Source organism: Equus caballus, chromosome X (genome assembly GCF_041296265.1).
Source record: "Equus caballus isolate H_3958 breed thoroughbred chromosome X, TB-T2T, whole genome shotgun sequence".
In the NCBI taxonomy this organism is placed as follows: Eukaryota; Metazoa; Chordata; class Mammalia; order Perissodactyla; family Equidae; genus Equus; species Equus caballus.
In genome coordinates, this window is record NC_091715.1 from 104,811,570 (window position 1) to 104,832,869 (window position 21,300).

At 40.6% G+C, this 21,300-nt stretch overlaps 1 protein-coding gene across 1 annotated transcript; it reads left to right on the top strand.

Annotated features, from left to right (window-relative positions):
* The first annotated feature begins 1,405 nt into the window (after nt 1-1,405).
* LOC138922004 (glutamic acid-rich protein-like) lies at nt 1,406-4,190 on the top strand. Its single transcript, XM_070258657.1, has 3 exons — nt 1,406-2,060; nt 3,332-3,477; nt 4,075-4,190. The coding sequence occupies exons 1-2, from the start codon at nt 1,725-1,727 to the stop codon at nt 3,467-3,469; spliced, it is 474 nt and encodes a 157-aa protein (XP_070114758.1). The 5' UTR covers nt 1,406-1,724; the 3' UTR covers nt 3,470-3,477; nt 4,075-4,190.
* The last annotated feature ends 17,110 nt before the right edge of the window (nt 4,191-21,300 follow it).

Sequence of the window (21,300 nt, forward strand, 5' to 3'; positions counted from 1 at the left end):
TGTGAGTAATGGCTTTTTATATCCTCTTGGTGAGTCTGTGTGTATGATGTCACCAGTCTTGAAACTTGAACCAAATTTGGGGTAGGTGTCCATACTGACTCTCAGAGTGGCCACCACAGCTATTCCCACCATCATTCCCAGTAGCACACTTGCAGAATGCATGCTTCCCATCCCTGAAACATTGGAGTCTGTCAGGTTAGATGTCCTGGATTCCAAGAAGCTGTCCTTCCAGTAAGCAAGCTTATGTTCTGAATTTGAAGTTACAACTAACACCCAGCCTTGCTTCTGTGCCTAGGGACAATAGTTAATGGAATCAGCATAAAATAGCTGTTGAGTTTTCTTAATTTTAAGAATTCATTACACTTGGGGTCTTGGCTAAGTGGGGCCCAGGACAACAAAAAGTCTTGGACTGTGGACTGAGCAATCATTCTAGGCAGTCTGTCCTCTTAATTTCTGACACGCTGTATTAGTCTGATCAGGCTGCCGTAACAAAATGCCATAGACCTGGTGGCTTAAACAACAGAAATTTATTTCTCCCAGTTCTAGAGGCTTGGGAGTCCAAGGTCAGACTACGAGCAGATCAGGTTCTTGGCGGAGGCTCTCATCCTGGCATGGAGACAGCCACCTTCTTCCTGTGTCTTCACACGGGAGTTGGGTGGCGGGGGGAAAGCCGTGAAGGGCAAGCTCTCTGGTCTCTTCTTATAAGGGCACTAATCCCACCATGTGGAACCCACCCTCATGACCTCATCGAAGCCGCATTTCCTACCAAAGACCCCCATCTCCAAATGCCATCACATTGTGAGTAAGAACTTCAACATATGGATTTCGGGGGCACAAAATTCAGTCAATGGTATGTGCTTAGCCCAGGCCTTTAAAATGAATCTCTGTCTTTCTTTAGTCATTGTTTGGAGGCTTGAAGTGAATTGGGGAGCATTCAAGAAACACGTTCCAGCTCTGATTTTTAATACTTCTTCCACTCTCCACTGTCACTGAGTCAATTTGAACTTTGCATTTTTTTAAATAACTTGAAAACATTCAAATTCTCTTTCTCTCTCTTATGGGAGGTTTTAACCATTGCTGATATTTGATCTATACATCTTTTTTTCTTACCTAACTATGTCTCTACTTGTATGTATGAGCTGTCCCCAGGTGGAAACTGGGGAACAACTCGCAGTTTGCATACCGCAGGGTGCTACCAAATAGGGACCCTGTAGTTTTGCTTGCAATGGTAGAATTAAAAAGGCAAGACTTGTGGGCTTGGAGGGTAACCCAGGCTCCTAAGGCCTCAGGGAAAGTTGAAGGCCTTGATCTCTCATTGGACCCTGGACATGTCAATCCTTACCTCTCAACAAATGAGCTTAGAGCTCGCGATGACGGAAGCAGCCCTTTGTTGACCATTCCAAGCTCCGCCCCCTGTCGCTGGCTCATCTGCTTCTTTTCTGCCCTGTCCACTGATACCTCAGGCACAGTCTTGGTGGCTCGCTCCTCCAGCCGCCCTCCCGCCCTTCCTGACAGAGGGCCTCCACAGGCACTCTTGAAGACTGTTGTCCCCTTTGCCACCATCTTCTCTGTCGCCCCCACTGCCCCCTGCCTGGCAGGCTCTGCTGCCCACAGGCTCCCCTCAGAGGCAGTCGCTTCAGCGGCCACCATCTTCGCCACTGCGGTCGTTGCGACAACCCGATCCCTGCTCAGGTCCAGGCGCAGCCTGGGTCGTCCTTTCTGCCATGTCAACCGCAGAGGGGCGAGATTCGGTCCAAGGCAGCCAGCACAGAGCTGATGGCTGCGTGGACTGCGACCCCGGACTCGTCGGGGTCCCTGTGATTCCTGCAGAAGGGACAAGTGTAGTTCTAAGTGCCGCAGCCTTTCTGGTTTCCCAGGTGGTCACAAAAGCCCTTCAGGAGGTGGAGAATGAGCAGCAGGGTGCCGAGCACACAGTCGAGGAGGACTGGGACGTCTGGTCATCAGAGCAGGAGGAGGACTTGGAGGAGGAACAGGAGGAGCAGGGCTACGAAAGCGAGGAGGAGGAAGATGCGGATGAAGGCGCGGAGCACGTCGAGGAGGTACAGGAGGAGGGCGCCAGAGTTGTCCTAGGGGCTCGCGAGGCCCCCATGGTGGGGTTTCCGTTTCCATTCTGGGATCTGGCCCAAATCCTTCTCCACCACATTCGTAGTGATAACCACGTCTTGGGTCGGCCTCATGCAGGCCGTGTGGTGGTGAGGCGTGGTCCCCAGGAGCCCAAATTAGGGACCCGTGCCTCGGGAGGGTGAACATCTGGCAGAGGGAGTGGAGAGCTTGTAGGCTGAGCAGCTGGCAGGGTACCTCCCCCCAGGTGCCCGAGGAAACTGCAGAGGGGCCTGCATGCCAGAAGGCAGAGGAGCCAGAGGAGGCCAAGGTCCCTGACTGATGCACATGTCTTCTATGATGCCAGGGCCTGAGGAACTGAAGGGGACTGAAGCTGGCAAGTGGCAGCAAAGTCCTTAGGACTTGCGGCCCCTGTTGGTGCATCCTGATCAAAGGCAGGCTGTGCCCAGCGCTTGCTTTTAGCCATTAAAGGGAGGGTCAAAGCTCTCAAAATACTTCAGGCCGAACATGCAGTATTAGAAGCCCAATTCTGTAAAGACCTTTATGATCTTGACTAAAGGTATGCTGCCCTCTACCAAGCCCTGTATGATAAGAGTTCTGAGATCTTCAGTGCAATTCATGAGCCCACAGAAGGTGAGTGTCAGTGGGAGCAGGTGTTCAGGAAGGAGTTTGGGAGGAAATGGGAAAAGAGCCTGAAGGAAAAGGGCAAACAAATGGCATACCTCACTTTTGGTTGACGGCTTTTAAAAATGTGAATATTCGTGGTAGGATGATCCAAGAAAATGGTGAACTTGTACTAGAGCACTTGAAAGATGTAAAAATTAAGTTTTCGAGGGTTGAAGAACCAATGAGCTTCTCTGTAGAATTTGTCTTTAAGTCAAATGAATACTTTTCCAACAAAGTTCTGACGAAAACATGCAGAAGGCGATCAGATCCAGATGATTCTGATCCCTTCTTCTCCAAAGGGCTGGGTACAATCAGCAGCACAGGGTCTGAGATCTACTGGATAGAGGGGGAAAACGCCACCGAGCAAACTAACAAGCTGAGTTTGTTAGAAAACTATCAAGCTGCAGAAATGTGAGGGCCTTGGACGTCTTGTATCAACCACGTCCAGGTAGTCTTTCTTCACCCACTTCTATCCTCCTGATTCTCCAAGGGTAGAGTACTGGTTGTCACCACTGATTATAAATTGGGCTATTTTTCCGTAAAGTTCTGGCCCTAATGTCCATATTATTCTTCACTAATGAAGCGAGTGAATATCAATATGAAAACTGATGATGAGGCCCAAGAAGCTGGAGGTGAGGAGAAGAAAGTAGAAGGGGTCAGACATGAAGAGCCAGAAAAAGGAACTGAAAAAAATCTGGACCCAGAAAACAGCAGTCTCTGAGAATCCAGGTATCTCTGTAAAGCTTTGTGTATCATCCAATCATTCCTGACATATATCAGTTATGTTTTTAAATTTTCTCAATATAGTAAATAACAAAAAGAGTCAAAAAACTTAGTTCTACAAGCCAGTTTAATGTTAACAATGTGCTTATATACTGGTCTAGAATGCAGCATATTCTGAAGTGTACTTTATTCACAACTACAAGTCCTTTGAGCTGTAGTTGTAAGACTTCTACAGGTGGGAAATTTATCAGCTTTGGCAGCAGAAACCAATATTTGTTTTGAACACAGTTACCAGAACAAGGGGCAAAAGCGACTTAAATGAACACTAGCTGGTCCTTCATCACTTAGTTACAGTAATACAGCATCTTGTACTAAGAGAGGATTCCTTTGAGAATGTGACTACTTACAAAGCTATAATAAGAAATTCAATTAGGACTACATTTAATGATTAATACCTAACTGTTCATTCAGTTGTAAATTTTTGTATTTCATATGACAGTTAAAAGAAAAGAAAATTAGTCACAAGAAGATTACCGTTTCTCACCAAATTGACAATTAAGTCGATTTATATCTTATCTGTCCTTTTTCTTTTTCCTTTTACAGATGTGGAAACTTGGGGACTTGGAGGTTAAGAGAATGTAGTTTATGGATGGATCACAGACTTTTAAAGTGGAAATAAATGCATAAATACTAGAATGGTTTCTCAAAACAAAACAAAACAAGCATTTTCGGTGTTTAGCTAATGGGAGATGAGGTTGATGTGATTAGAGAATTGACATCAGATTATGCAAGAGTACCCTGATACCCAAGGATCTGGGTTACAAGAGGAAAACATGACTTCTCCTATTATGGCAGACATACATAGTACTGAGTATTCTTAGATTTAGAAAGTCACTGGTGCATGTTAATGATATTTAATTGTTAATTGTCTCTTGTTTTATCTACTGAAAGCTATTTAAGGAAAATGAAGTCTTAGTTCACCAGAGTAGAGGCTCAGAGAAGAGTAAAGGCTATGGGTTTGAGGCTATAAGACCTCCTTTCTGCATTTAAGTAAGGCTGCCTAGGGATTCTCTAGGTCTCATTAATGCCTCCTTTGTTCATATTCTGTGGTAGCACATCTCATATCCTAACATATTATCACATTATTTACATATGTGTCTATCTCTCCCACCCCCTAGGATGTAAGCTTCTAAATGATTGGGATCTTAAAGGGTTTTATTTAGCTCTCTCCTGTTTTTGTTACCACAACACCCTCCTCTCGGTGCCAACATCTGTTTTAGTTTTCTATCGCTGCATGACATGCTTTGTCCCATAGGTCATCTCTGTGAAATGACGTAGGGCACTACGCTAGCACACGAACACTGGGAGGCAGGAATCACTGGGGTGCACTTGGAGGTTGGCTATCACAGTGCCTATGCTGAACCAGTTGTTGATCATAGTACTGCTCTGAGACCCACGCTGGAGGGACTTGTCGTGAACCCCACACTTTAGAAGCTCCACTCTCAACCTCTTCCAGTCTCACCTCTCTGCAAATGGCTAAGGGTGCAGTGTGTGGGAGGATGGGGACGTGCACGTTCAGAACCCATATCGTCTGTCCCCAACCATGTTCCATGTATCTGGGGCCCGGAATTTGCTGCCAGAGCGGCCCCAAGCCCCAAGCCCCAGTAGGCCTGCATGCTCCTCTTCATTGGATCTCTACTTCTGAGGGGTGAGTAGTACTGCCAGTACTATACTTCCAGGACTGGGAGATGACCCAAGTCATGGTGGCTGTATCAGGGAACAGGGGATAAATGGGCTTCAGTATCCTTGTATATGCACGTGAGGTCTCCTGAGGTGAGGAATGGAGCTCAGAGTGAATAGAGAAGGCGAGGTGGCTGGAGCCTGAGTCCCGGGATGACAACCAGTGGCCTGGGGTATGAGCCTCTCTTCCCCCACATCAATGGAACAGAGCTTTGAGGAGCCTAGGTATTGTACATAGTCCCCTAAGTGACCTGAACCTTTTTGTTACTCACACTCTTGTATTTTCCTTCTCTCTGTGTTTTCATGAACCTGTGACTTTCTTCTAACCATTAGAGTATGGACAAGGTAATGGGATGTCACTCGCCTGATTACCTTATGATATGTTACTGTAGTTTGATCCTTATATCATTTTTTGTGGTAATTTGGTTTTTTTTATTTATCAGTGGAAAACTAATGCACTTGGTCCTGGAGAGGACTGTTTGAATATGTCTCCGTAGGCAAGGGAAACAAAAGAAAAAATAAACAAATGGGACTATATCAAACTAAAAAGCTTCTGTACAGCAAAGGGAACGAACAAAACGAAAAGACAACCTATCAATTGGGAGAAGACATTTGCAAATCATATATCCAGTAGGTGGTTAATATCCAAAATATATAAAGAATTCACACAACTCAACAAGAAAAAAGCAAACAACCTGATTTAAAAATGGGGAGAGAAGTACCTCAACATAATAAAGTCCATATATGACAAACCCACAGCCAACATCAGACTCAATGGTGAAAAACTGAAAGCCATTCCTCTGAGAACATATACATATATAATGGAATACTACTCAGCCATAAAAAAGATGAAATCTTGCCATTTTTGACAACATGGATGGACCTTGAGGGAATTACGTTAAGCAAAATGTCAGATGACAAAAGAAAAATACCATATTATTTCACTCATATTTGGAAGATAAACAGACAAACACATAGATACAGAGAACAGATTGGTGGCTACCAGAGGGGAAGGTGCTTGGAGGAGGGCAAAAAGGGTAAAAGGGCACATTTGTATGGTGACAGAAGGCAACTAGACTTTAGGTGGTGAGTATGATGTAGTCTATACAGAAGTCAAAATATAATGACCTACATCTGAAATTTATATAATGTTATACACCACCATTACCTCAATTAAAAAAAAGGAATTCACGCGCCAGCCCGGGGGTGTAGGGGTTAAGTTTGCATGCTCTGCTTCAGCAGCCCAGGGTTCATGGGTTTGGATTCCAGGCGTGGACCTACACACCGCTTATCAAGCCATGCTGTGGCAGGCATCCCACATATGAAATAGAGAAAGACAGGCAGAGATGTTAGCTCAGGGCTACTTTCCTCAGAAAGAAAAATAATAAAATTTAAAAAACATATAAATAATAAGAAAATACTTATATATTTACCCAAGTCATTACCATTTCTGGTGCTCTTTAATTCTTTGTGTAGATCTAGATTTCCATCTGTTATCAATGTCTTTTGGCCTGAAGAACTTCCTTTAACATTTCTTACAGTGCGGGTTTCCTGGTGAGAAATTCTCTTCCCGTTAAAAGAGTTTTTGCTGTGTATAAAATTCTTGGTTGAAATTTTCTCCCCTTAAGTGCTTTAAAAGTATTTCCATACCATTTTCTTACTTGCATTGTTTCCGATGAGAAATCTGATGTCATCTGTATCTTTGTTCCTCTGTATGTAACATGTTCCCCCTGCCCCTGGCTACTTTTAAGATACTTTTCTTTGTCACTCAAATGTGAGCAATTACGTTATTATATACCTTGTTGAAATTTTCTTTATGTTTTTTGTGCTTGGACTTTGTTGAGCTTCTTGGATCCAGGGATTTACAGTTTACATCAAATTTGGAAAAATATCAGCCATTATTTCTATTTTCTGTCCCCTCTTCAGGAACTCTAATTACATATATATTTGGCCACTTGAAGTTTTCCAACAGGTCAATGATGCTCTTTTCATATTTTTTAGATTTTTTCTTTGTATTTCATTTTGAATAGTTCTTATTTCTGTCCTCCAAGTTGCTATCTTTTCTTCTGTCAAGTCTAATCTACCATAGGTCCCATCAAGTATATTTTTTGTTTATATTTGTTTTGTTTTGGTTTTTGTGTTCTTTAAATACGCTTTATCTTTAAGAGCCATTTTAGGTTCACGGCAACATTCACCAGAACCTAGAGAGTCCTCGGTCCTCTCACACATACGGATTGTTTATTCATTCACCTACTAAAGAACATCTTGGTTACTTTCAAATGTTTTAAATTACAAAGAAAGCTGCTATAAACATCCTTGTGCAGGTTTTTATATGAACCTGAGTTTTCAGCTTCTCTGGGTAAATACCAAGGAGCAAGATTTCTGGACTGTATGGTAAGAGTGTGTTTCGTTTTCTAAGTAACTGCTAAACTGTTTTCCAAAGTGGCTGCACCATTTTGCATTGCCACAGCCAGGAAAGGAGAGCTCCTGTTGCTTCATATTCTCACCAGTGTTTGGTGGTGCTGGTGTTTTGGATTTTTGCCATTCTAATAGATGCATAGTGGTGTCACATATTGTTTTTTTAGTTTGCAATTCCCTAATAACATTGATTTTGCGAATGTTTTCTAATTTGGGTTTTTAGTTTTGATTCAGTCCAGATTATCAATTATTTCTTTCATAATTTGTGCCTTTGGTATTCTATCTATAAACTCAACACTATATCCAAGGTCATCTAGATTTTCTCCTGTGTTCTCTGTTAGGATTTTTATAGTTTTGTATTTTAAATTTATATCTATGATCTACTTTGAGTTAATTTTTGTGAAGGGTATAAAGTCTATATGGAGATTATTATTATATTTTTTTGCATCTGGACATTCAGTTGTTCCAGCACCATGTTTTGAAAAGACTATCGTTTCTCCATTGTATTGCTTTTGCTCCTTTGCCAAAGTTTAGTTCACTGTTATGTGGGTCTGTTTCTGGATTCTCTATTTTGTTCCATTGATCTGTCTATTCTTTCACCAATGCCACACTTTCTTGAGTACTGTAGCTTTATAGAAAATCTTGAAATTGGGTTGTGTTGGTCCTCTGACTTTGTTCTTCCTCAAGATTGTGGTGACTATTTTGGATCTATTGCCTCTCCTTATAAACTTTAGAATCGGTTTGATGATAGCCACAAAATAACTTGCTAAGATTTTAATTGGAAATCCATTGTATTTTTCATGTCAAACACGGTGGTTTTCATCTCCAAAACTTCAAGTTCCATCTTTTTTTATATTTTCCATATTTCCATATACCTGGACATCTGGAATATATATATTATAATTCTTCTAATGTCAATTCTGAGTCAGTTTTGGTGTATTGATTATTCTTCTCATTATGAATTGTGTCTTCCTGGTCCACTGAACACCTATTAATCATGAAATGGATGTCAGTTGTGAATTTTACCTTGGTAGGTGGTGGATATTTTTGTATTCCCATACATATCTTTGAGTTTTCTCTGAGATACATTTACTTTTTGCTTTTCTTTTGCTTTTTTGGTGAAGAAGATTGGCCCTGGCCTAACATCTGTTGCCAATTTTGCTTTTTTTTCTCCCCAAAGCCCCAGCACATGGTTGTATATCCTAGCTGTAAGTCATTCTAGTCCTATGTGGGATGCTGCCACAACATGGCTTGACGAGCAGTGCATAGGTCCACGCCCAGTATTTGAACCAGCGAACCCTGGGCAGCAGAAGCAGAGCCCGTGAACTTAACCACTCGGCCACGGGGCCAGCCCCTGAGATACGTTTAAGTTACTTATAAACAGTTTGATTATTTCAGGTATTGCTTTTGTGACTTTGTATGGTGGATTTGCAGCTATATTTCATCTAGGGCTAATTATTTCCTGCTAGTGAGGCAAGACCTTCCTGTGTATTCAGCCAAATACTCAGTGAATTATAAATCTTTCCAGTCCACCTTGTGGGAAGAGGCACTATTCCTTTCGACGTGGGAGCACTGGAAATTGTACTCCAATACTTCCGATTTGTTTTTTTCACCAGCCTAGGGTAGCTTCTTCACATGCATGTGCTGATTACTACTGTTAATATTCAAGGAACTCGACAGAACTGGGAGTTTCTCTCTGTGGAGACTTCACTTCTTGAGTATGCTACTGTACAATCTCTAGTCACCTTGGTTTCCTGCGATGCTCAGCTCCATCTCTTCTTATTGTAAAGTCCACTGGGCTCTACCTTAGTCCCCTCTCCCTGCACCATAAGCAGGACACGTTTCTAAAATTAGAAATTCAAATTCTTGTAGATACACTACTAAGATTTTCTATTCTTGTGTTAGTTTTCAAAAATTGTGCTTTCCAAGGAATTTTCCTATTTCTTATGTTATCAAATTTATTGGCATAAAATTGTTCATATGTTCTCTTATTATTATTTGAGTGTTTAAAGAATCTGTAGAAACATCCCCTCTTTCATTCCTGACATTGATAATTAGTGCTGTCTTCTTTGATTACTCAAGCAAGACTTAAGGAACTTTATTTATGTTCTCAAGAAAATAAACAATGTTAGCTTATCAGAAAATGGATATTTTTCTTTTTATCAGCTGTATAATTTCTTTCTTTACACTAATTCTTGGATTAATTTGCTCTTCTTTATCTAGCTCCTTAATGTGCACAATTAGATTATTGATTTAAAACCTTCCTGCTATGACTCTGTTTTAAAAGAACGTTCATGGCTATACTCTCCAGATTGTTATGTACTTTTATCAACTCTTGGTGTAAGCATTAATATTATCCCTATTCAACAGATAAGGAAGCTAAATTTTACAGAGGTCGAAGATTATACCATGGAGCCGATCCCATGGCCGAGTGGTTAAGTTCACACGCTCCACTTTGGCAGTCCGGGGCTTGCTGATTCAGATCCTGGGTGCAGACCTGCACCTGCTCATCAGGCCATGCTGTGGTGGCATCCCGCATAGAGGAACTAGAATGACTTACAACTAGGATATACAACTATGTGGTGGGGCTTTGGGGAGAAAGGAGAAAAAAGGAAAAGATTACACTAAATGTTATATAGCTTGTAAGTTGCACCCCTAAGACTGAAACCCACATCTGTCTTTTTTTCTGATAGAAAGATTAAACCCACAACCGCTCCATTATATTGCCTTCTTGACAAAGTATAGAGGCTCAATAATGATCCTTGATATCTGTCTTCTATTTATCCCCACTAAGAACCTGATCATGACCTTTATTAATTTTGGTTCCAAGTGTAACTCTGGTCCAGCGTGGCCCTTTTCCTGCATGTCATCTAGAAAATAGGATGGCTTCTTCTTGTAGTAGAGTCCCTAAGAATAAACACAGAAGGTTCTTTCACTTTTCTTTTGAATCCAAGAAAGCTGTGTCATACTAAACCTCTGTCTTTCTAACCTAAATAATCCAATATCACAGAAACCATGTTTTACTACCCCCAGTAATGATGTGTTTGTCAGGTCCTCATCTGCCTTACATACATTTTATTTAGTTAGTCATTGTTTAGAATCATTCTAACATAACTATCTCTAAGCACCCTTACTGTTTGGCAGTATGTAGGTATTTCCATGGTTTTAGGAACATAATTTCCCAATTGTGACAGCCTCAAACTATCTCTCTGTGGTCGCTAGGGCACAGGGCACTTTGTTAAAAATGGATTTGTCTTTCTAGGAATCATTTTCATCTTTGCCGCCATCTTTATGTCCATTGTTCCAAAGATTGCCTTTGGAACCAGCTATTCACTATTGAGTTTGGAAACAGCTCAGTGTTGTTGTTTGCCTTTCTCTATACTTTCTACTATTCTAATGTGACCAAGATTCCCTGGGCATCTCACCTTCACAGACATTCCTGGCCTCATTGGAGCCCTAGGGATTGTTGTTACCAGGAGGTCTCTAACTTGCTACTTGGAACATATTTATCAAAATAGAAACTGACTTCCATATATTACTCAGGTCCTGCCTTTTCATTAAGATTATACTATCACTAATATTTCTTCTACCATTTCATTCATTCATATGTTCATACCTTTCTAGCATTCTGAGGAATAATAGTGTTTTTGTTTTGTTTTTTGAGGAAGATTAGCCCTGACCTAACTACTGTCAGTCCTCCTCTTTTTGCTGAGGAAGCCTGGCCCTGAGCTAACATCCGTGCCCATCTTCCTCTACTTTATATGTAGGATGCCTACCACAGCATGGCGTGCCGGGCGGTGCCATGTCCGCACCCGGGATCCGAACCGGCAAACCCCGGGCTGCTGAGAAGCAGAACGTGCGCACTTAACCGCTGCACCACTGGGCTGGCCCAGTAATAGTGTTTTTTTAAGCCTATAACTCTGAGGATAAACTTAACGTGCCTATGAAAGAAGTGGATAATCTTGCAATCAAAGTGACAAATTTTTATGCTGACAGCATGTAGTGTGTTATCCCTGGAAATGAGATATTGAGCAGAAGTATAGACTGACACACAGTGATTGATATCAGGATATGATAGTAGGGATTCCAGGCATCTCACCACTCAGTTTGTGGTTTTCTATTTGTTTGGAAGTGAAGGGAGGCAGCCTGAGCTTTCTGGCATCTGATTGAGACCTGAGGCATTTTCTAAAGGTAACCAGAAGTTTCTCAGGTTTGCTTGCATTTTCCCCATTCTTGAGATTTATTTTCCTTATCTGTCAACTGAGTGATGGGTGAATATTTGGGGCTGTGTTGTCTTTGGGATTGCTACTTCCTGTAGCATCGGTTATGCTAGTCTCTAAGGAAGTTAAATTGTAGGACTGGAATCCCAGTGGTTTGTGTTTTTGAAAGGAAACCAAATCTGTTTCCCACCCAATACTGACTACCTACCTAACACATCACGTGAAGTTGTCCCCTCTACACCACACCTTGGTGAGCTTCTTGTCTTTAATAATGTCTGTTCATTCTTTATGTTGGAAGCGGGTGTAAGTGGCCAAAGTATGGATTATGGCTCTCATGGTGAAAATCAATTTTCACATTTTGATTACCACAGAAAGGTGTCAACAGTTCAAACATCATGATGAGCTTCTGGTTTCTATGACAATTGGAATATGCAATTTTATCATGGAGTAGAGCCATTTAGCAAGGATATTTACAGGAAGGGAATGTCTATTACCTACAGAAGGTATAAAGTCTACTGGATTTCTAACTTCACATTGTGTGTTAGGGTGTGTGCAGGGGGAGGCGGATTTGGCTGGGGATGAATGCATCTGCTCAATCTTGTTGTGTGAGAGATGGCAACATCTTGCTGAATCAAAACTGAGGTGATTGAGTCACTAACCATTCCTTCTCCTAAATTGTTTCTGTGTCCTTAGATAATACCTGGAGTGGGAGGGCCATAAGAACTCTGAGTTCGATAAATAATTGACAAATAACCTGGTATATGTTTAAGGTATATAACTTGATGTTTTGCTATACATATACACTGTGAAATAATCACCACAATCAATCTAATTAACTTATCCATTTCCTCACACAGATATCACTTTCTTTTTCTTTTTCTCTTTTTTTGTGATGAGAGCACTTACAATCTACCTATTAGCAAGATTAAAGTATACAATACAGTATTGTTAACTAGAGTCACTGTGTCATACATCACCTCTCCAGAACTTATTCCTCTTACATAATTGAAACTTCGTACGCTTTGACCAAAATCTTCCCGTTTCACCCCCCACCCCCAGCCTTTGGCAACGACGATCCTTCTGTTTTCTTCTATGAGTTTGACGATTTTAGATTCTACATATACATGAGATCATGCAGTATTTGTCTTTCTCTGACTTATTTCACTTAGCATAATGTCTTCCAGGTTTATTATGTTGTCACAAATGGCAGGTTTTCTTTCTTTTTAAGGCTGAATAATATTCCATTGTGTGTGTATATATATATATATACATATATACAAAATATACATATACATATTTTGTATATATACAAAATATAATATACATATTTTGTATATATGTATATATATATATATATACACTACATTATATATCACATTTTCTTTGTCCATTCATCAGTTGACAGACATTTAGGTTGTTTCCATAACTCTCCAAATATTCCTGATCTTGGACACGCATCCAGAAAAATATTTGTACAAATACAAATATGCAAAATATGCATCTTCATTCTGTAAATATATGTGCGTTTGTCGTGTATGTCTGTATATCTGCACAAATGTGCTGTGAGGAAACAATAGTTTTATGTACACTATGAAACACACAGTAATTAAAGGTATTAAAGGACGAGATATAAATGATTGGAATTATTCATGTTTTTTTCTCTGACCTCAATGGGTCAACCTATCTATCAGTTAGTTTGCTCAAATACAACTTTGAATCCACTGCTCTAAAGGTCAAATGTGATCTTATCGCACCAGTGCTTAAAATCTGTAAATTTGTTCCTGTTACCCTCAGTATAATGTGAAACTTAATAAAGGCTCAGAATGTATTGGCACTTCTTAGGTAGTTGTTGTTGACCTTTCTGTTTATCCCTTTTAATTAGATTGGCACAGAATTTAAATTATTTACTGTTGTTTTCTTTGATATGAGGTGCACTTTAGAATAAATCAGGTGGTGGTCAAGGAATAGCCAGTTTTCAAAACTTTCATATTCTGTTCTACCAGGCTGGGCTTGGACCTTGTTGTTGTTGTTAGGACCATCGAGTCAATTCCAACTCCTAGTGACCCTGTGTATAGCAGAGCGGAACCCTGACCAATCTTCTTGTGCCATCCTCTCACCTTCTGGCACTATAGCAGAGAATGTTCCACTGCTATTCACAGGGTTTTTATGGACAATTTCTTGGTAGTTGGTGGCCAGGTCCTTCTTCCTAGTCTGTCTTAGTCTGGAAGTTCCACTGAAACCTATCCACCATGGGTGACCCTACTGGTATTTGAAATGCTGGTGGCATAGCTTTCAGCATCACAGCAACACACAGCTGCCACAGTATGACAACTGACAGACGGGTGGTGTGATTCCCTGATCTTACTGGAAAGTGAACCCAGACCGTGGTAGTGAGAGTGCTGAATCTTAACCACTAGACCACAAGGGCTGGCCTGGGAGCTTGAAAGCCACATTTTTCCTTTGTCACCTGAACCTCGGTTTAAAGATGCCCTTGGAGGAGACCACAGAGATTCTGCAAGAGGGAGAAACAGGTTGTGCATTGTTCTATGCTTCTTGTTCCTCTCAGCGTCACCTCAACAAATGTCCTTCACTGCAGCAAAATCTTCCCCCACTTGCCCAGCTCTTCAGGTGGTAGATTCTTGATGCTTTTCCGATCTCTGAGTTTCCTCAGTATTTTCTTTTATTCTTTCTCAGGATTCCAATACTTACTTAATGAGTTCTCTATACTAAATTTTCTCTGCCAAGGTTTTCTGCCTCACATGTAAAGAGCTTGGAAGTCATCAGTACCATCCTTACAACGAGAAAAAGCTGATCATCTTTCAAATGAACAATTTTTCAGGGACTCATCAGAAAACTGATATTGTAGGGCAAACTGCCACCCCAAATCTGTAGAGATGGGTGAATCCAGAGAGTTACAGCCAAAATTTGCTTACCTGTAGCAGAAGCCACTGGAATAATAAACTGGTAGGAACATTAAATGGTAATTTTGGCAATTGCTGAAGGCTGAGTGTACACTAATATGAAAGTGAGAAACTCCTGGGGGCCACAATCCTTGTGGAGCCCTCACACTTTTGTGGATCTCATCTCTAGGAATGTCACCATATTCTGTGGTGAAAAGCCAAGAAAGATCCCCTGTTGGCTCTGGCAGGTAGAGGGGAAGATTAGCTTTGTGAAATATGCCTGGAGCCTTCCACGTGACCAAGGCCTACTCTCCAGGGCCAAATATTTTACCAGGGCCTTATCCCACTTGGAAAAAGGCGTTTATCCAACTCTAGTCCCCTGTCACCTTCCTGTCTTGTCTAAGGGCAGTTGGAAGCTCTACAAGCAGAAATGCTTGTGAAGGTCCAGAGTGGGACAGAGGCACATGCTCACTGAAAGACAGATTTAGTTGGAAGATTGGAAAGCATCCCCCCTCCCCATACCTTACCACCACACCAACAGGGCTTCAGTACAATAGTAGCGGATTACAGCGCAAAGAGCAGCACGACACAGACTCACTCTGAGGAGAATTTCAGAGCCAAAAGGGGAGACAAAACATTAGGCCTAAATCTATTAAATAAGTTAAATCAGTAATTAATAACCCTCTCAAACAGAAAGCACCATTCTCTGATGGTTTCACTATTGAATTCTATCAAACATTTAAGGGAGCAATCATACCAATTCTGCACAATCTCTTCAAGAAAATAGAATCAAAGGAATATTTCCCAACTCATTCTATGAGGCCGGAATTACCCTAATACCAAAACCAGTTAAAGATGAATATCTATAATGAACATAGATGCAAACATCCTCAACAAAACAGTAAAGGGAAGCTAACAAAATAAAAAATAATTATACCCACGACTCAGTGGGATTTATTCCAGGTATGCAGGGCTGATTCAACATTCAGACATCAGCACAATATACCACATCAACACGCTAAAAAGAAAAATTATATGATTACATCAATTGATGAAGTAAAACACCCATTCATGATTTTAAAAAATCTCTTCAAGCTAGGAATACAGCGTAACTTACTCTACTTGATAAAGATCACCTGAAAAAAACCTAAAGCAAATATCACACATAATGGTGGAAAACTGAAAAACTGAACATGTTCTCTCTAAGACTGGGAATGAATACAGGACGTCCTCTCTCACCATTCCCATGCAGTATCATACCAGAAGTCCTACCAAGTGCAGTAAAACAAGAAAAGGAAATGAAAGATATACCGATTGGGAAGGAAGTAAAGCTGTTCTTGTTCATAAACGACGGTTGTCTTTGCAGAATTTCTAAAAAGTATTAAGAAAAAACCTCCTGGAACTAATAAGCAAGGATAACAAGTTCACAGGGACATATGGTGTGATGGTTAATTTTATGTGTCAGCTTGAGTGGGCTAAGAGATGCCGAGAAAGCTGGTGAAACATTATTTCTGGGTGTGTCTGTGAGGGTGTTTCTGGAAGAGATTAGCATTTGATTTAGTAGACCAAGTAAAGAGATCTGCCTTCACCAATGTGAGTGGGCGTCATCCAATGCCTTGAGGGCCCAAACAGAATAAAAAGGCAAAGGAAGACCATCCAATGAAATGTATTTCTCTTTAAGATTTTAGAAAAGGCAAAGAAAGGGCAGATTGTCTCTCTCTCTTCTTGAGCTGGAATGTCCATCTTTTTCCTGCCCACAAACATTAGAGCTTCTGGTTCTTGCACCTTTGGACTCCAGGGCTTACATCAGCAGCCCCCTGGTTCTCAAACTTTCAACTTCAGACTGGGAATTACACCACTGGCTCCCCTGGTTCTCAGACCTTCAGACTCAGATTGAATTATACCAATGACTTTCCTGGTTCTCCAACTCGAAGACAACAGATTGTAGGACTTGGCCTCCATAAGTGCGTGAGCCAATTCCTGTAATCTCTGTCTCTTTATATATATAAACCAAATGGCTTCACTGATAGATATGTCAAATGGCATCATATGTCAGGTGGCTTCACTGGTGAAGTCAGTGGTATTCTGGAATATGTTTAACAACCTGTTCTCTATGATTGGGGGCAACGTTGAGAGGGATTTTGGTTTTTGAGATGTGTCAATTTGTGTGGTATAAAAATCCCCCCTGTGGCTGATTTCAAGCTTGCAATGTGATGTCATTAAAAAGAGAGTTGGGAAGAGATTCTAACAATACCTTTCATGAGCAGGTATGAGCTGGCTCCAGACCACTACTGAGCAACTTCCATCAAACATTCTATTTGGATTATTTTCCAGTTTCCTTTGTTGTATCTTGTTTCACCTGGAGGTTATTTTTAATGGTGTTTTTCAGCTTATTAACAAATATTTGGGGTTTTTCTAGATATCATATTGTCATTGATTTCTAATTTAATTAAATTGTGGTAGAAGAACAAACTCTGTGTTTTGGATCCTTTGAAATTGATTCAGTCTTGCTTAATGGCCCAGTATACAGTTTATCTAAGTGTAAGACCCATCTCTACTTGAAAAAAATGTGTTAGGTATAGTGTTCTAAAGACGTAAATTAGGTCAATTAATGTGATAGTCTTCTTCATTTCTTCTCTATTCTTACTGCTAATTCCTCCAGCAGTGGAATCTATTGATTAGCTTTTAATATTTTTAATTATGGATACCTTTTTTCTGCTTTGTATGCCTAGTAATTTTTATTGTATCCTGGGTATTCTGGATAATACATTGTAGAAGACATGGAACAACCTCTTTTATGTTTTTTTCCTCTCTGGTCTTGCCTTATTTTGCATTAATTTTGCGGTATTAATTATACACAGCATAGCTACTAACAACTAGGATGAGGACTTTTCACAAGGATCAGAAGACTCGCTATTATAAAGACATCCGTTTTCCCCAAATTAACCTGAAGATTAAACCCAAACCAAATCCCAATCCCAGTAGGTTTTGCACGTGAGTGTGTGTGTGAAAAGTGACAAACTGATCTGAAACCTGTTAGTAGTGTTGTACAATACAACTTTCAGTTATAATGGAACCTTTCTATACCTGTGCTGCCCATTACAGTAGTCACTCTGTGGCTGCTGAGCACTTGAAATGTGGCGACGGTGACTGAGAAACTGAATTCTTAATTATTTTAAATTTAAATTTAAATAGCTACTTGCGCCTAGTCACCACCATATTAGATGGTGCAGGTATATGGAAATGCAGAATGAGAAGAATATAAAAGTAATCATGAAAAAAAGAGACATAGATTACCACCCTTCCAACTTATTATGCAATTATAGGAATTAAGGCATGGGGTACTGGTCAATGAGAGACTATGAAACCAATTAACATTACACAGACTATGGAAACATTATATATATATATATACTTTTACTGATTCATCAGAAAGAACATAAAATGTGTGTGTGTACATATACATACATGTAAGGTCACCTGATCCGTGACAAAAATGACACTGAAGTACAGTGGAGAAACAATGGTCTTTTTTGGTGAATTGACTATCCACTTGAAAATAATGAATCTTGACTCTTTTTCAAACTATGAACAAAAATCAGTCGAATAAGGTTTTCAGATAAAAATGTGGAAGTTAAAAATAACTTAAATAAAACATAGGGAAGGTCTTCATGACTTTGTAGTAGACAACAATTTCTCGAACAGGACATCCCAGAAAAAAAAAAGGTACTGAAAATAAAGAAAAAAAAAAGGTTATATAAAACTTAAGAACATTTGTTCATCAAAAGGCACCATTAAGGAAGAGAAAAGGCAGTCCACACAACAGGAGTGTTTAACTGTAATACATGTATCTGACAAAGGAATTGTATCCAAAATATACAAAGAATTCCTACAAATCAATAAGAAAAGGCAGACAACCCAGTAGAAAAATAAGAAAAGACAAACAGGCATTTCAGAAAAAGTGACTAACACAAATAACTAACAAAAAAAAAGAAAGGGTTCTCAATTTCATTATTCATGAGGATCAGGGAAATGAAAATTAATGCCATACCGTGATGCTTTTACTTCCACACCCGAATAAGTAAAATGAAAAATAATGGAAATATCATGTCTTTGTGAGGACATGGAGCAACTGATGCAAGTGCAAACTGGTACAACCACTCTGGAAATTTATTTGGCAACATCCAATATATGTGAATTTATGCATAAGCTCTGATATAACAGTTTCACTCCTAGCTATTTACCCCACAGAATTATATACACGTGTGTACCAGAACACATGTATAAGAATGTTCACAGCAGCACTATTCACAGTAGACAAAAAAATTAAAACTTCTCAAATACACAGGAAAAACTGGATGGCTACGTAAATCGTGGTATAGTCACATGATAGAATAACATAGAGCAATGAAAATGAACAATCTACAAGTACTCACACACACACAAAATGGATGAATCTTACAAAAGCGATAGAAGTCAGTCACAAAAAAGTGTGTACCCTATGACTCCTTCTATGTAAAGCTCAAAAACAGGCAAAACTAATCTATGATGATAGATGTCACACAGCGTGCCCTCTCAGGAGCTTTAGTTGACTTGAGGTAGGCATGGGAGGGGATTCTGGGACGTGGCAACATTCTGTTTCTCATTCTGAGTGGTGCTACAAGGGTGTGTTCACATTGTGAATATTCATTGAGCTATATGCTTATGGTTTGTTCACTTTTTTCTGTAGGTCATACTTTAGTAAAAAAAAATACTAAAAATACAAATGGAAAGAAAATAACAGACTGAGATTAGCCGACACGCAGCCCTAGACCTTTGTAAAATCTAGAAGGCTTCTGTGGCAATGCTTATAAAGAGATCCTCATCTTCTGCAGCAGCAGAGCAGGCTGTGCTGAAAATCAGGGCCAGGAGCTAATTGTAAGAAAGGTAGAGCTGCAAAGTGACACTGGAGGCATAACTTGAATAGGTCTCCTGTGTCAAAGTCGGGGGCCTCATGAAAAAGAGTAAGGCCGTGAGACCTTGGGTGGGGAGATTTGCACAGAAGAACCTGAGAATCTTAAACTGCCACATTCCCTCTAACTTTCTTGAAGCAGTCCTCTCACACCTACCCCTCTGACTTGCTAGAAGAAAGCAACCTGCTCATGTCTGGAGACCCTGCAGATGCATTACCAAGGCAGTCGACTTACCAAATGACACATTCAACATCACGCTCTCATTGCCTCCATGCCCTTTAGTGAGACTTGTTCTCATGACAGGCAGGGTAGAGAAATGAAGTCCCTGTTCTTGGAGGAAAAAGTTTATAACCAAAGGAAGTAGAAAACTTGGCTCAAATGTACTGTCATGAATCCTGGGAACATACGTTGGGGTGGATCTTAAGGCTCTGAATGGGAATTAGGAAGAATAAAAGAGCATTATTGACACGACACTGTAACATGACTCCTGTACAACTACTCGCTCCCTGCAGGAGAGTGATTGGCCAGGTAACTGCTTGCCATAGAAAGGCACTAAACCTTTGGCCCTGGCTGCTCAGCTGTGGTACAACCCAGTGCTTGTAGCCATTATCTGCTCCCACAGTGTCACGAAGTGGAACTTAGGGACAGGGGAACGGCTGACACTTCTGCTGATTGCGATGCTGTGATCAATAAACTGTTTTGCTCTGATTTATTGAATCTCGTTGTCTCTTTTTGGCACTCATGGAGTGTGGCAAGCCACTATGCTTGCTAACTTAGTCATTTCCTTCGGAGTCTATTTCCTCTTTGCCATCCCATATAAAGTTGGGTTTATGAGTTTTTGGAGGAGAAAAGGCAGGGGACCCATGGGCCAAGTTCAGGCATATGAGGAAACACCCTGGGAGCTAAGCAGGAATGTGTTCACCCAACTTTTAGAAGAACGGGAAGGTAAATGGTCTATTTCTTGGACACAGGATGAGTTGATAGACGACACTGAATGGTGATAGATCTGATTGCAAGAAGCCACCCAAAAGGTGCCATGGTGGGTGCTTGCTCTCCTACAGAATAGGGACAAGGGGAGCACCCCTGATTTCTGTCAAGGGGAAACACACAACTTTATTTGTTTGAAAACCACAACTACAACAGTCACCTGGAACTACAATATGACCCCATATGGAGTAGTAAGATGCACACCTGTTAGAAGCACCCAAGAGGCAAAGGAGGGAAATCTAAGACCAATTCTGTCAAAACACTGGGAAGGCCTTAGAGATTCAGTGATGCATCCGGATACAGAGTGAGAACTCTTATGCTTTTAGAGGGTGAACGGTAGCAAGTAGGCACTGTCATACACAACACCATAATTCACGCAGACTGTTCAGTCAAGACAGAGTCATGTTCCCCAACACGGCTTGCTGCTTTGGATTTCTATTTAAATGACTACATTATGACCAATCTGGGAAGAATACCAAGGAGGAAGCTGTTCAAAACACAGTGGGGGTAGCTGCTCCAGACTGACGTTATCATGGACAGAATGACAACTCTTAGAATAAGCCTTTTACCCAGAGAGTGACTGGTAAGAGTTTAGGCTATCCTCTCCAAACG